Source organism: Cryptococcus neoformans, chromosome 3 (assembly GCF_000149385.1).
Source record: "Cryptococcus neoformans var. neoformans B-3501A chromosome 3, whole genome shotgun sequence".
NCBI classification, from domain to species: domain Eukaryota; kingdom Fungi; phylum Basidiomycota; class Tremellomycetes; order Tremellales; family Cryptococcaceae; genus Cryptococcus; species Cryptococcus deneoformans.
In genome coordinates, this window is record NC_009179.1 from 1,932,276 (window position 1) to 1,947,280 (window position 15,005).

General features: G+C 47.1%; 4 protein-coding genes across 4 annotated transcripts in view; 3 read left to right on the top strand and 1 right to left on the bottom strand.

Moving 5' to 3' along the window:
* Positions 1-2,366: 2,366 nt before the first annotated feature.
* CNBC6710 (hypothetical protein) lies at positions 2,367-3,888 on the top strand (the record flags this gene model as incomplete). Its single annotated transcript, XM_771189.1, has 5 exons — positions 2,367-2,405; positions 2,461-2,517; positions 2,575-2,698; positions 2,752-3,278; positions 3,349-3,888. 5 exons carry the CDS (start codon positions 2,367-2,369, stop codon positions 3,886-3,888), a joined length of 1,287 nt encoding a protein of 428 aa, XP_776282.1.
* Positions 3,889-3,943: 55 nt separating this feature from the next.
* On the bottom strand, positions 3,944-5,637 carry CNBC6720 (hypothetical protein; the record flags this gene model as incomplete). Its single annotated transcript, XM_771190.1, has 7 exons — positions 3,944-4,206; positions 4,270-4,375; positions 4,450-4,696; positions 4,751-4,877; positions 4,932-5,094; positions 5,144-5,395; positions 5,446-5,637. 7 exons carry the CDS (start codon positions 5,635-5,637, stop codon positions 3,944-3,946), a joined length of 1,350 nt encoding a protein of 449 aa, XP_776283.1.
* Positions 5,638-5,828: 191 nt separating this feature from the next.
* CNBC6730 (hypothetical protein) lies at positions 5,829-7,692 on the top strand (the record flags this gene model as incomplete). The annotated part of the gene is made up of 6 exons (XM_771191.1): positions 5,829-6,237; positions 6,296-7,024; positions 7,073-7,169; positions 7,224-7,349; positions 7,406-7,516; positions 7,566-7,692. The coding sequence occupies 6 exons, from the start codon at positions 5,829-5,831 to the stop codon at positions 7,690-7,692; spliced, it is 1,599 nt and encodes a 532-aa protein (XP_776284.1).
* Positions 7,693-11,541: 3,849 nt separating this feature from the next.
* Positions 11,542-15,005, top strand: part of CNBC6740 (hypothetical protein) — a gene marked incomplete at both ends in the record, with an annotated part of 3,519 nt that continues 55 nt past the window's right edge. Inside the window, 14 exons of the mRNA XM_771192.1 lie at positions 11,542-11,686; positions 11,742-11,865; positions 11,920-11,943; positions 12,001-13,192; positions 13,245-13,417; positions 13,477-13,665; positions 13,745-13,786; positions 13,833-14,007; positions 14,065-14,089; positions 14,148-14,192; positions 14,245-14,329; positions 14,392-14,505; positions 14,573-14,761; positions 14,823-15,005. The exon at positions 14,823-15,005 is cut by the window's right edge and continues 55 nt beyond it. Of these exons, the coding sequence (XP_776285.1) occupies positions 11,542-11,686; positions 11,742-11,865; positions 11,920-11,943; positions 12,001-13,192; positions 13,245-13,417; positions 13,477-13,665; positions 13,745-13,786; positions 13,833-14,007; positions 14,065-14,089; positions 14,148-14,192; positions 14,245-14,329; positions 14,392-14,505; positions 14,573-14,761; positions 14,823-15,005 (2,705 nt within the window). The remainder of the gene's footprint in view (positions 11,687-11,741; positions 11,866-11,919; positions 11,944-12,000; positions 13,193-13,244; positions 13,418-13,476; positions 13,666-13,744; positions 13,787-13,832; positions 14,008-14,064; positions 14,090-14,147; positions 14,193-14,244; positions 14,330-14,391; positions 14,506-14,572; positions 14,762-14,822) is intronic.

The following is a 15,005-nucleotide window of genomic DNA, read 5'->3' on the forward strand; positions in this document are numbered from 1 at the left end:
AGAATGGCACTCGGCGGTAGCTCCTCCTCTGTTCCCTTTGAGTTGGTAACTTACCGTCTACGTACCTATTCACATGATGGCGCATATCATCACGGAGTCGCACCTGTGACTCCACCACGCTTGGGATCGTTTCCTCTACATGGGTAGCCGACCCGGTGCTACTTACGCCCTCTGCCAAATTCATCGCAACCCTCACTCGGTCCAAATCTCTGCGATACACTTTCAACCAATGCCTGAACCCAGTGGTAGTTGAAGCCCACTCATCCCTTCTTCCTCGAAATCAACCACACGTGTAGCGGTGCCACTGTCCTCGTAGAGGTCGGAAAGCACCTGAAGCTACTATAGTTTCGGGTCCTCGGTCGTTTGTCTACAATTGTTCTCGGAGCACTAGATTCGGTCGTTGGGATTGCTGAGCTCGAGAGTTTGAGAAGACTAAGCTGCTTGGCTATGCATTTTAGGTAGGCGGGAAGATGACAGGTAAAGCGGGAGACTTTTACCCATACCCCGCCATGGTGTTCTGCCATCCATCTTTCCAAGTTAGGCCGGAAGTAGACCTCTTGGACTGTACGAGCACATCTGAATGTTAGGAACGGAGGCACAATTGATGGGGGTGGGCGTAGATGTGGGGAAGGGGGTAGACGGATTGGTGGACGATGGGAAAGGAGTCAGAGAGACGGTGGTAGAGGGGGAAGTAGAGGTGCAGCAGTGGGATTGGGAGTCGATGGATGAATGATAAGGATGATGAAGAGAGCGTGATTTAGTTATTGGTGGATTAGCAAGCTCGTACAGATAAGGACACGTTGCACGAAGGCGCTGGCGGTTCTTGAACGCTTGCTTCGTGTAGAGAATGGGGCTTAGGGATATAGGATGCAAATCCTTCGACTTCTTCTTCCTTTCATTCGACGGCCCAAACACATCAAGTGGTGCAAGCCAAATGACTCTTCCCGCCAATCGCCGACCTCTGGCTGCTCCTCCACCTTTCTGCCAAAGACCAACCATCGAATCCACACAGTTGTATATGATCGAGTATCCCAATGTCTGGGATGTCACAGCCTAGCCCGAAAGCGTTTGTACAGTAGAGTACGCGAACAACGCCCTTCTCGAATTTGTCCAGGAGATTCAAACGCAGCACGCGGAGGTAGGACCATAGAAAATATCGACCTGATCGGGATTCTCAGGGCCAAATCGATCTCAAAGCATCCCGAGCATCCATACACTGTTGCTTTGTCACAAAGAACACGACTGTTCTTGGAATCAAAGACTCAGACGCATTGTTCTTTTGCTTTGCTCCTATCTTCCTCTCGTTGGTGGATTTATCTCCGGTGTTCTTCTGTTGCGCTTCTGCCTCCTTTCGGCCATTGGTAGATGTCGCCGTAGGAGATGCCGTATGTGGAGTGGTGGACGGGAATGATGAGAAATTGCAACTGAAGGAAGAAAGTGAGAGATCCTATGGAATTGCAGTTGGTGATGTGGTCCGTGGCTTGGGCTGGAGGAAGTAAACGTCTTGCAGTATGATTCCCAAGCCTGCCTGCATATGTGTCCGTCTTGGCTCTGAGACCTATTGATACATCAATCGCAGTTCGATCGCCCGAAGGATAGAAGAGCAGCGATTTACTTCATATTTGAGCTCGTCCCTATCGGGACCTACATCCCATCCATCCATCATTCTTCTGCCCAAATGCAAGACATCCACCGCAATCGTAATGTATTCCCGGCTCATGATAGAAGAGAACAAACCCCGACGCAACACTAGAGCCCAAAGCATCACGTATCTCGTACAGCTTGACGATGTCTGGCCGTTAAGATTGACCCCAGTCTTTGATAGTATGCGCCTCGTCCACGAGCATAGTTAGGACTTTGCTCGCAAGAGCGAATTTGCCAAGAACTTCTCGGACCAGATGGCTTCGCAACATCTCTGGCCCAATTGCCCATAGCTGTCCTTTCATATCGGCGAATTTTTCTTCAACATCACAGGGAGAGTCAATCTTGTCACATATTATTAGCAGCATTCCCAAGTTAAAGAGTGTGGAACCTACTTAGTCGCCTTGCATGGCTTTGGTTCCCCCAAATAGGATAGGAAATGCCTGACTGCTTGTACATCTTCATCGCTGGAAGCAGCAGGATCCAAACCATGCTTTTCCCCGACGATTGTGTCGAGCCTAGGTAGGGAGTAAGTTGTGAAGCAGGAATATGGTGAGGAATCAATAAGTGAAACGTTACGTAAACTGGACGCGTTCACGTCTCTTTTGGCCCGACAGCGACCACCTTGACTTCAGGCAACGATACAACGAACAAAGATTGACTCTTAGAACTTTGGTGGATTGGATGAGAAATAACGACACTTGATTACTGGATTATAAAGGTCGATGCAGATGGCCACCAAGTATAGAGGGCTTCCGGACATAGTACGTATTGCTTGCGAATACCCTTGCACAGAGCTCACGGATCACCCATAAACAGGATACTGCTCCAGATATCTTTGAGACTACTGATGAGCCAGAGATTGTTCTCAAGCCGGTACGCTTGTATTAGTAAAGCACCACTCATGGATATAACTAATGTCGGATCTTGTAGAGCGATGTTAGGTCAGGAGACGAGGACTCTGTTTTGAAGCCCGTGTCAGAAGACATTGACGCCGGTGGGTTACCCTCCAGGCGTAAAGCTGAGCGCGTCTTTGCTCGGGGTACAAGAAAGCCAGGTAGGTACCTGAAATTGAGCAATGCCAGAGTAGCTAATCCCGGAATTATGCAGAATTGTCCACTCTCTCCTTTAGACCTCGACTTCCACCTCTTTCACGCTATGCGTCATCATCGTCCGATACCGATGAAGAGCCACCTTTACCACGGGAGACTCCAGCAGCACGATTGAGACGGTTGAAAGCAGAGCTGGCCGAGATTGAGGCTGAAGTGGGATCATCGTCCCCTTCCAAAACCCAGTCGATATCACATGAAGGGAGCGGAGCAGGAAAGAGGAGGTCTGTTCTTCCGCCGAGGCAACCTGTGGATGTTGTGTCGGAATTGGCGAATGTGAGAGAGCGCCTTGAGCGGGTAGAAATTGATGGATTGGATGTTGGGCAGGTCGTGGCAGTGGGGATGGGACCCAGTTCTGAATGGAGAGAGAGGTTGGATAAGTTGGTAACGGCTGAGAATCGCTCTGGGAAAGGCAAAGTTGCTCAGTCTACAGCAGTGGGACAACAAGATAGCAGTCTGTCCGATATAGACAAACGACTTGCTGCGCTTGAGCAAGTGGTTGGACCGACTACTGACGGACTGGATCAAGTGTGTTTGCTTTCCTCTTTCCAATATGGCTTCCCGTTATAAGCGTTCCGACTGACACCGAATACTGTAGACATTGTCGCCTTTAGTTCCCACACTGAACAAGCATGACCATCTCCTCACTCTACTTACTCAACCTCGGCATCTCGACGCCATTTCGCGCCGTGTGAAACTATTGTTGGTTGACCTTGACAGGGCTGCTGCTGCTTCAAGGCGAACAGGTGCAGGTGGAGCGGCAATCCCCCAACAATCAAGCGAAAAAGCAGTTACAAACCTCTCCCTGACGCAAGGCGAATACACTCAACTTCAATCATTATTTTCAGTACTGCCGAGGTTGGACCCTCTCTTACCTATTCTCACTCCACTTCTTGCTCGTCTGCGATCGTTATCGGCCCTGCATTCTGAAGCGAGCGAGATCGCCGTTTCGCTTCGAGAATTGCAAAGTAGAGATAAGAAGAATGCAGAAGAAATAAACGAGCTTGATGAGGTTGTAAAAAGTGTGCAAACAGGTTTAGGTGATGCAATTGCGGCAATCAAGAAGAACTGGGAGGGCTTAGAGAAAAGGATGATGGGCTTAGAGCAAAGGTTGAAGGACATGGAGCGTCAGATATAGACCCAGCCAGAATGGAGAATATTCTGCATTGTATATGACTATACCCAATGTATATCTAAGGCCTCAAAACTTTACTCTCCACTGTCTCCTTTTTCACCGGGAATGGATAGATGCCCTCTTTCATCTCAGGCTCGCCGCTGACAACGCCCATAACTTGGTACTGCGAACCCATGCCTAAAACATCGATCAGCCTTTTAGCGCCTTTCTCAATAGCTTCGCGTCTCTCTGGTGGGGCAGTGTCAAGAAGCTTGCGGAGACGGGGTTGGAGGCCCAAGGAAATAAGAAATTGAGCTTGGGAGATGGGGCCGAGGGGTGTCGCTGTGAAAGTTGGGTTCTTCGGATTAGTCCTTGACCAACATATTTGAGAGAATCGAAACTCACCTGTACCGGTGAGCGATTCGCGGAGATACGCAAAGTCGACGTTGGCAGTTAAATCACAGTTTCCAGGGTCTTCAAACACATCCACAATCTCGTGTTTCCTGAATGCCTGTAACGAGTCGCCCACATCAGCCCTGGACATCCTCAATGTTTTGATTTGGGGTAAGAGCAATATGGGCTTACTCTGAAACTGGAAGCAAACGCCTTGTCCGCTCCGTAGTCCACCACCAGTCCGCATCCGCCGAGACCTTGATTGACGACTTGTCCTAATCGGTGCATGATCTTGTATGAATCCTGGGATACCTCGATCCGCGAGCCGGATGGGAGTTTGGCGAAGCGCGGGGAGGTTGAGGGAAGAATAGTGGAAAGGGTTGTAGGTGAGGGGGAGAGGGTAAATCGAAGACCTGAAGGCGTGGAAGAGGTGGGAAGACTAAAGGTATCGTTATTTGACTTTCAATACATTAGTCAGAGCGGTGCCACATACTTGGGAGTGTAAGATGGATCCCTGTCGATTAGAACTTCGCGCCAGCCCATGTCGGTCTTTTCGAATACGTTGATGGGCATTGCGTCGAAGAATTCGTGAGCAACAAAGAGAGTAAACTCGTCTTTCGCTAACGCTTTTCATTAGCTACAGCTTGTATAATTTATGACTGAGAAACACCTACTCTCAGGAATCTCTTCAATACTGGTGTACCAATTGAGCTTGACATCCTTGCCTTTTATCCTAGGAGTAAGAGTTTGGGATTGGACTTCTCTCATGGCTTCACTATTCTCCACCAGGTGTACGCTGTTGATTGATGCAGCGATCCCAGGAAAGTTGAATAGCGTCTAGAACGTTGTTATTTAAAAATGAAATGCATAAGGAAAGGTTACTCACTCGAAGGACGTCGTCCATGAGTGTTCCTCGACCTGGACCAAGCTCGATTATGCGCACCCGCGTGGGAGAGTCAACTTCCATCCATCTGGTCAAGAACCAAATCGCAACAAGCTCCCCAAATATCTGACTTATTTCAGGAGACGTGATGAAATCTCCTTTTTGACCAAATACGTCGCCTTTGGAATAGTATCCGTGGACGGGATGGGATAGGCAGAATTGCATGTAGCGGGATGCGGAGATCGGTCCAGTCGACTGTCTATGTGGTGAGCGTTCCTATAAAAGTGGATATAGATTAGGTATACCTTTATAGAGTCGCGGATGACTTTAGCCAGCTCGTTGGGCTTCGCAGCTGGTTTGGAGGAAGAGGATACGGCCGAATTGGACTGACATCGAAACAAGGCAGTAGACCGAACCGGGGAATTTTGAGTGATACTTTGGAGACTATTCTTGGCGAAAAGCCTCAATGAGGGTGCAACAGGTCTTGAGATGAACATCTCTGGCAATATTAATGGTTTCCGACTGGTATTTACAACAAGGAAGAAGATTAAAGGTTAAAATACCATCGCTGAAAAGCCGAAAGTGGAGGCGGTCCGTGCGCACCGAAATCTTATCGCCGTCAACATCCTCCGTCTGCATCACGCTTTTTACTCCTTCAGCCTTAGATTAGATTAAAAGAACCATTTTCATGCTCTCCAATCTGGGACTATTTGCAGCTGAAAGATGTCCCGACACGAACTGCACCCGGCCAAGGTGTTTCTTCTCTCATGACCCCACGATATCAGGTCCATCTCAATCTCAAGTTCCAATCGGTATTCGAGAACCAGCGAATAGAAAACCTCCTACAGCTGTAAAAAGGAAAGTGGGCGAGAGTAGCGGCGCACCAATTGTGAGGGAGATGAAGAAGCAAAATGTGACAAGGAACCCGAAACCTGTAGCTCCATCATCGACCACTCCTGTAAGGTCAGCACCCGCCCCGACAAAGACTGTAGTATCAGGAGGAGCAAACTCTAGTAGTACCGATTACAGTAGACCACCTATGCTCCCATATGGTATCAAACTATCTCCCCAACCCCGAACAGATCGTCAAAAAGCTTGTGCGTATGAGCCGTCTTGAGCTTTTGGAGACTAGCACTAATGCTTCTTTTGTACTAGTGGGAACACTCCACACCCAATTCGTCAAACTATACTCTCAGATCCTACATTTCTCTCCCTCCCTCGCACATGATTCTTCCTTGGCACAAGAAGCGGAAATATCCTCTTCGTCAACGTCTCTGCGAGCGTACAAAACTGCCATCCACCATGCAGCCGTGGCGATCTCTCGCCGACCACCTCCTACCAGTATACCACACCCCTCAATAGGGACAGTGAAAGAATCACGAGTCGCAATGGAGAAGGCCGAAAAAGAAAAGGCCAGCAAGCTGACGAGAAATAGAGTGGAGAGGTATTGTATGAAGAAGGAGGACTTTGAGAAATGGGGATACCCCGATCCAAGTGGTGAGGGATTGACGGGTAGAGGAGTTGAGACGAAACCAGACGGAGAAGGGGAAACGCATGACTGCGATAGATGCAAAGTGTCATTTATCGTCTCGTCAAAAAACCTTGAACGAAGATTTGGAGAGTGTCGATATCACTATGGTCGGACTGCCCCTGAAAGGGTAGAAGGTCGAAGAAAATGGATATATTCATGTTGCGGCAAGGAGAGAGGGGAACAAGGGTGTGAGGAAGGAGTACATGTGTTCAAAGATGGAGAGGATGATAAGGAGCTGGCGAAGAGGGTGGCGTATAAAACAGTGAGGATGTGTTTGGAAGAAGCGAAAGCGTCAGGGAAGAATGTTGTGGGCGAAGGGTATGGTGTGGTAGCGATGGATTGTGAGATGATCTGTGAGTCTACAACCTTCCAGAGCGTAGCTTGTCTGACAACATACCCAGTTACTACGGCTGGCTTATCGCTAGGCCGGGTGACAGTAGTGGATGAGAACGGATATACACTTCTGGATGAGCTAGTACGCCAAAAAGTGCCCATTTTGTGGGTTCCAATACACTAATCCCGTAATATGACTCTGTGCTGAATGATCTGCAGAGATATCAACACACGCTTCTCAGGTATCTCTCCAGGCCAACTTGATAATGCTATCATGGACCTTGACGGGGTCAGGGCCGCAGTCTGCATGTTTATCGGTCCCGAGACCATCATCGTCGGTCATGGGTAAGCCTTATAATTTGTTCTTTCATGGTTGCTTCTAGACTAATTTTATTCCCCAGTCTCGAAAACGATCTACGCGCTTTGAGGCTGCTGCACGACCAGGTCATCGATACAGCCATCGTCTTTCCACACGATAAAGGTGCACCCTATCGACGCGCCCTTCGTGACATGTGCGTGGTTTGTACATCACGCGTAATTTGGAAGCTGATTGATTAATAGTGTCAAGGAGAAACTTGGCTACTTTATTCAAGATCGAACTTCAGACAAAGGCCATAACTCTGTGGAGGATGCGAAAGCGACGCTTGATGTGTTAAAATGGAAAGTCAGAGAGGATAATGAGGACTGAGACAATGTATGTAATTTGCATGACAGTGCAGATACCCTCTGCTTGTAATTATGTACTGAACGATAATAAGATCTTCAGCGCTATAAGCTTGCTCGGACGCCGACGCCTTGGCCGTTGTATGCCATCCGCGAGCACTTTTTCACATGAACCGACCCATCCCTGTCAGCTCTCTTTGGACTCGACCTGCACATTGCCTTTCTTTGCATTGAAGTGTACTGAGTTTTGGTCGTTTGATGACGTTCACTATCAAGACGCCAAGGAAACCTGTAGAAATCTAATAGGAAGGGCCAAAGGAGACTTGGGCGGAAGATATGGTTACATATAATGTCCAAGAAATGAACAGTTCATGCAGGGCAGTTCGACAGTTCATCCTATTCTACCATCATCACCATCTGCGGCCGGAACCAAGCTAAGGACCCTTGATTGCAGTAATCTTCCACAACATCTTCTTGCAATCACGCTACCGACTTCACACTTCACATAGTCTCACGCAATATAATACGCTCCATCAGAGAAGCTCAAGTAACAAGACAGCGAAATAACGAAATAATCGATCGACCTTCGGCTATTATTTTTCTGAACACAGCGCACAGACAAATGCACTCAAAATTTCTCACAATATCACAACAGAACAATTAAACCCAAGGATCCATCACATCTGATCGGAATATGCAAGTTCGAGACCTTTTGCCGCAGAGAAAGCCATAAATGCACTGCAAACTACTGCCTACGCACTGCTCACCCCTCCCCGAGGCCGTAGAAGCAAAAGTCTAGTACGGAAGAGATTGGGGTCTGCCATTGATCCCTTTGGCCGTTGGGGGCGTTTGGCTGTGATGCTAAGACAGAAGTTTTTTGACATGTTGTCGGCCGAGGTCCAATGGGAAATCGAAGGTTGGAAAATCATTCAAAAATGGGAAATAGAATGGTCTGGACGAGGCGAGAAGTGTGGATGGGTTGGTCAGACTAGCATAAGAAGTTTTGAAGAATTTCTCTCTCAACAAGGTATATAAGTAGGGCATTCTCTTTTTGTCGTGCCCCATCACATTCTCACAAGCTACGGTTTCCAAAACAACCATCTCACAATCGACAAATCATCGACACGGCAACAAACCCATATACGATGATATTTGTCAAGCATCGATCCCCCGTCTCTCCTCTCCTCCTGGTACTCCTTTTACTTCTAGTCCTCGCCTTCGTGACATTACCAGCCGACGCGGCTCTTACGCCGGTATACATGCACTATTACTGCAGGCAGCAATGTGAACAACGTTTCAAGCTGTGTGTCATGGGTGCCAGTGAGTCGCCTTTCCTTTCCCAACCTTGTATTTTGTTGGGTCTCTCTTATTTTCATGTCTCTGTGTCATATTCTCATGAGTGACTTGTGTCAGCGCTAGTTCTCATGGACCTTGACCATGGGATTATTTCTTTTGAAGGCGGCATAAAAAGTGTCATCCGGCCTGAAATGGACTTTGCGGTACTTACACCACCGTTCAGAACGTGCAATACACCCATGTTTCACACACTTTATTGCATTTTTCTCGTGATTATGTGTTGTTGAATTGTCTAGTGGACCTAAGGGGGTTAAATAGCTAACCTATCGACTCACAGTCTCTGGCCCCAAGCTGGCATCTTGCTATTCCATTCGCGGCGTCTGCTATATGCGGTGCTAGAAGTCATCAGCACATCCTCATCTTGCCCTCACCCTTATCATACAATTCCCATGTTCGTATCTGCCACGACTGCGCATCTCAACACATCACAACACCATCAGCTGTCAGTAAGGTTTCATTCACTAAACCACAACACTTTCGATTCACATATAGAGTATAGATCAACATAGATTATATAGATTTCCTGCTTCTTTCTATCAGCCTTGTCAACATCAACGGACAATACGTCTCACCTAACAAACAAGGCGACGAGGCATTCTTAACAATGTCATGATAATATTTCTTAATTAGCAATTCAATCACCGGGCATTCTTCTGTCCCAGCAGACTATATAAATCTTTTAAATATCTTTTGATGATGCAATTTGGCGATGAGGTTATGAGTAGAAAGTATGCATGGTCACGACTTAGATCGGTTACTTATATGTTCGGGGATGATGGGGGGAAATTTAAAGCTATACGGTAATCGGTCAGTCGGGATGATGACGAACCCTATACAGTTTTGAGGCCCTTCTCCTCGGCGTCTTGTTTCGATGAAAAATGATGAATGATGGGATGTCAATTGCTGCTGGTCTTCCGTTACATGTTTTAACGGTTGATAATGAACAATTTCTTTGAAGCTTACGACCCCTGGCTTCTGGTTGTCAGTAGCATACGCGGATGCGAGATGGTGACTGTATGGTACGGTACCACACCTATACACTACCTCCTTGTTATGGACGGTCATATCACCACCCGCAGATTTCAGATAGTGACGGAAGGATAGCGATAGGCTGCGATGATTTACTCACAATGATCTGCGGTATCATTTATGCCACTATTCGACTTGTCACTTTTGCATTATCCATGTCGTGCGCAGGTAACGAATGGCGGCTCATTGGGAGATCCCTTCGTCTATCAATGGTATGACCGCTATGCCTGCAAGTTTGAGCTTTTATGCGCCTGGCAAAGTCAAATATTTTGACTATGAATGAACGCATCCACTGACCACCTGATTGTACGCACGTATTCAAACATTCCATCTTGCCCACTCAGACTTCTTTTCCTGGCGGTACTCATTCTCTTCACTTCACTTTCAACAGTGACGGCCTGGGGTCCTGTCGCTGTTTGTCAGGCACAGTGTAATGCGGCTCCGGCGTATTTAGGCTGCACCGGCGTTTATGATGGGTCACGAGCTCAAAGCATTTGAGAATCGCCATGTGGGATTTGACAGAGCTGCAAGATATGTTCACATATGTAACATCACCTCGAGAATTTTCTTTGCCCAATGTGTCTGAGCCACTGGGAGAAATGAGGGGATGACTGAGAAGCTGTATTATGCTACACAGTATAATCATCGCCCGATCAGAAAGAGAAGCATTCGTACAATCATCACATTTCTTTTCCAGATAATAATCCACAATTCGTATTGAGATGTCTCGTTGTCCAATTACGCCACACCCACTAGGAGTAAGAGCTAGGCGTACTCAAGACACGCTGCGTTGTGCAGGTTTCGCTCTCAAACACCATTGGCCGTATCTTTTCCTCACCAATCGGGTGATTGGCATGAATGACGGTGAGAGACAGCGAAGCTATCGGGGTAGCATGGCGTCATCGTCGGGTGTAGATGAGAAAGGAAAAAAAAAAGAGAGGACCGATTTTCGCTCGGATCGTTTTGTTGTGCTCGTTCAGTATTTTCGACGAAACTCTTTAATTACTTATAAATATTAAATTTATTAAGTCTCAAAGTGACGTGGACTTTAAAAAAATCCATTGCGTCATCAAATGATGATATAATTTGCCTTGGCCGATATCATCATGTTTTTTGTACTACTTCCGGCCGGCGACGAGGATTGTGGGAGACTTGATATCGATTTGATGCTTCATGGTTGATAACAGTAGACTTGAATGTTTGCTCGGAATCTGTTTTCATACAAGGATCCGTTTTATTTGCACTGCAGTCGAGTCAGCGCCATGTCTCAAGCTTCATCACGCCAATAGTCATCGCTTTGGAGGAACAATCCCCTTCCCCCATCACTGTCGGCACTCGAAAGGCCAGATCTTGATCTGCCAACGGTGCCAAAGGATCCTCTAAACGTCTCTCAAAAATTTGGGACCTGGAGCGTGGGGGCTGAGACAAAGCGACAAACCCTCGTGGCTTGCGTTGCGTCAATGTTGAAAAGCAAACTATTCATTTCAAAATGAAGAGACCCCGATTTCGTGTTCGAAAGGCTTTTCGAAAGCCCAAGATGCCAACGGTCGCAGAGGCCAGAGACACATGGCAGAAACTAAAGTGTCACTTCAACTTCTTCAGAATACATTTGCTCGTCTTCACCTTCATCCCTAGTGAGTGCTGTACTTAGTCTACGTCTGCGCATTTGCTGATAAAGGTGTTCGATAGTCATCGCCGCATGTATCTTCTACGCGGCCAATGGGTCAGCAAGTGGTAATGCGAACAGTGGCCTGACAGGCCGTCAAAAGGTTACCTTTATTGACAGCTTGTTCCTATGCTTTTCAGCTATGACGTACGTTCGTTTTATATGCTCCAAAGACATACAGCTTATCAGATGGCCTTGAAGAACAACCGGCCTCTGCACAGTAAAGTGAGCGCTCAGATTTTGAGACGTAATGGGACGCCTTTGACAAATGTCGTTGTACAGCTTATCGGCCCTTCACCCGTTCCAGCAAGTAATCTTGTTTTTTCTCTTTATCGTCGGCGACTACTCTTTTGTCTCTCTTATCATGGTTCTGGTACGCAAGCATTATTTTCGGACTCACTGCGAACAGCTCCTTATCAACGACCTTTTCCGACGAATTCCCACAATATCATACGACACTGGGGCACAAGGCGGTCTTAATTACAGCTCGAAAAGTTTCAAGTCAACCATCAAAAAATTGCGAGGCAAGAATATCGCAATTTCGGGACCTATCGATGGTCATAAAATGGACAATTTTGCAGAAGATGGTCTTGTCACCGCTGGGGATCAAGAACAGCATATGATGACTGATTCGCCTGTGGATATGACGTTTGAAGAGCGAGGAAGACGAGAGCGAGCAGAAGCTTCAGAAATTCCGGCTGACAACCAGACTCCTGGTCCACGTGTACCCTCGACTCTTGGGAAATCTACAGCTGCCTTACTCAATCCTGCCAATGCAGCGCCTCCTCCAGCCACAAGTTCAGCTCAAGCCGAAGATCATCGATCTCCTTTTGTCGATCCTCTGTTCCAAGCTCGTCAGCGGTTGAGAACTCAGACCCGCGCCAAGAGTATCAGCGCAGCTCAACATGGTCGATCTACCTCTGATCACCGCCCAACTCCTCCACACGTTACCTCAGACGTACCGAATCATATGGGAGGGGGTGCTATCCCTCCAAAACGCAAAAACAATGTACATATTAAAGACTATTCCCATCATGACCAATCTCAACACCCCCATCTGCACACCGCTGCTCAAATTGTGACTCACCATACTATTGACCCCACTCGCGGTCTGCCCATACCTTTCGGCCATAAAAATACTGGCTACGGCGGGTTTCCCAGTCTTTTACACATTTTCCACCATTTTCTACCCGAAAGAGCCAAACAGAGACTCTACAGACCGGTTCGTCGAGTAGGCATTGTGATGCATCCAACTTATGCTCATGAGTTTGAAAATGGGCACGCCGGTCACGAGGAAAGCTGGAGTGAAGCGATAAGAGGGTCGGTAGCAAAGTGGATGCCAGAAGGATTGCAGGGACTTGTGATTGGAAGGAACTCACGGTTCTGGACAGAAGAGCTCGATGATGAAGAATTGGAGCAAATTGGTGGTGTAGAGTATAGAGCTCTTAAACTCTTGAGCTCCATCGTATCGTCAGTATGTACCATGATGACGATTATTACGTTGCATCAGTTGATTTTCGGAATAGTACATATTTCTCTACCAGATGATCCCCTTTGCGATACTTAGTATCTATTTCGCCAAGGTGGATTACTGGAACTCTGCATTGCTCGAAACAGCTGGCGAACAAGCTGGTACTGTCAACAAGACATGGTTCTCGCTCTTCTTATCTGCTTCCGCTTATACTGGATGTGGTATGGTGTGAGTGTACTTCCCATGTTATGCTCATCAGTTGACGCTGAATTTTGCATTCAATGTAGATTAACAGACGAAGGGCTTGTGCCTTTCCAGACCTGTTATCTCATGATCTATGTCCTCATAGTGGCATTATTAGTAGGCAATCATGCTCTGCCAATTATGCTGCGATTTATTATCTGGATTGGAACAAAGATCACCAGGAAGGGAGTGAAGCATGAGTCATTGCACTTTCTTTTAGATCACCCTCGGCGGTAAGCATGTCCTTTTTGTGCTGTGTAAATTAGATGACTTACTTCCGAATTGCAGCTGCTTCTTATACCTGTTTCCAAGCCATCAAACTTGGTACTTACTTTTTATCCTTCTGGCGTTCACGTGAGTCCATTGCACTAAATCAGACGTCCTTTCTGACTTCTTCTAGGGTTGTTGAGCTTTTCTCCTTCCTTGTTCTCAACATTGGTCTTCCTGTCGTTGATTCGCTTGGTGGCTGGGAACGATTCTCGGATGGATTATTGCAAAGTCTGAGCGTGCGGGCATCTGGATTCGGGATTATCACAATCTCTGATATGGCACCTTCGGTGCTCTTCTTGTACATTGTATGTTCTCTTTCGGTGTGGGAAGAGTGCCATGACTGACGCACTGACCCTGTCAAGATTTTTATGTATGTGGCTATATATCGTGAGTTCCTGCTTGACATAGCTCCTATGCATCTGTTAGTTGCTGATTAGTATTAAAGCTATTGCCATGTCTGTCAGATCTACAAATGTGTACGAAGAGCGGGGTAGGTTTCTGTCATCATCCTTAACAACTAATCTCATACTGATATCCCACAGCGCTCGGACTGTACGAACATGATGATCCCGATACGTCAGGTCAAGATGAACCGCAATTTAAAGGTCACCGTCGAGAAGTCTTCAGGTGGGTTTGATTTGCCTGTCTGTCTTTGCAAAGGGAACGTCTCTGATATCGGCCTCACGCAGTAAATATTTGATGTGGCACATGCGCCGTCAACTAGCGTTTGATGTTTGGCCTTTGGCATTAGCCGTCCTTACGATTTCTATGCTTGAGCGAGGGAAACTTTTGGACCCACAGAAGTGTGTCATTTGCTATAACCTGTCGCTGTCAGTTCTGCTCAGGAAAAACGGCTGAGACAATGTTCAGGAGCTCCTGGTTTACTATATTCAGGATCATTTTCGAATGTACAAGTGGTTACGGTACTATCGGTCTCACTCTCGGAACTCCCAACAACAATTATGCATTCTCGGGCGAGTTTGGTACTGCTTCAAAATTGGTCATGATAGTTATCATGTTGCGAGGGAGACATCGTGGGTTGCCTGTAGCTATTGATAGGTGCGTGACTACGTTTATATGAGGTCAAAACTTTATCCGCTAATATACCATCCATTTTCAGGGCAATTTTGCTTCCTCGAGAGTATTCCCGCATCGTCAAACCCTCCGAAGGCTTACAACCAACGCTATCTCACTCCGATCCATTTACCCGTGCATCGAATGAAGATGATAGATCGAGACCGATAGAAATGGAACTTGAAGGTGGGTTTGGTGAAAGGGATCTGCCAGAAAAGTTAGCGAAAAA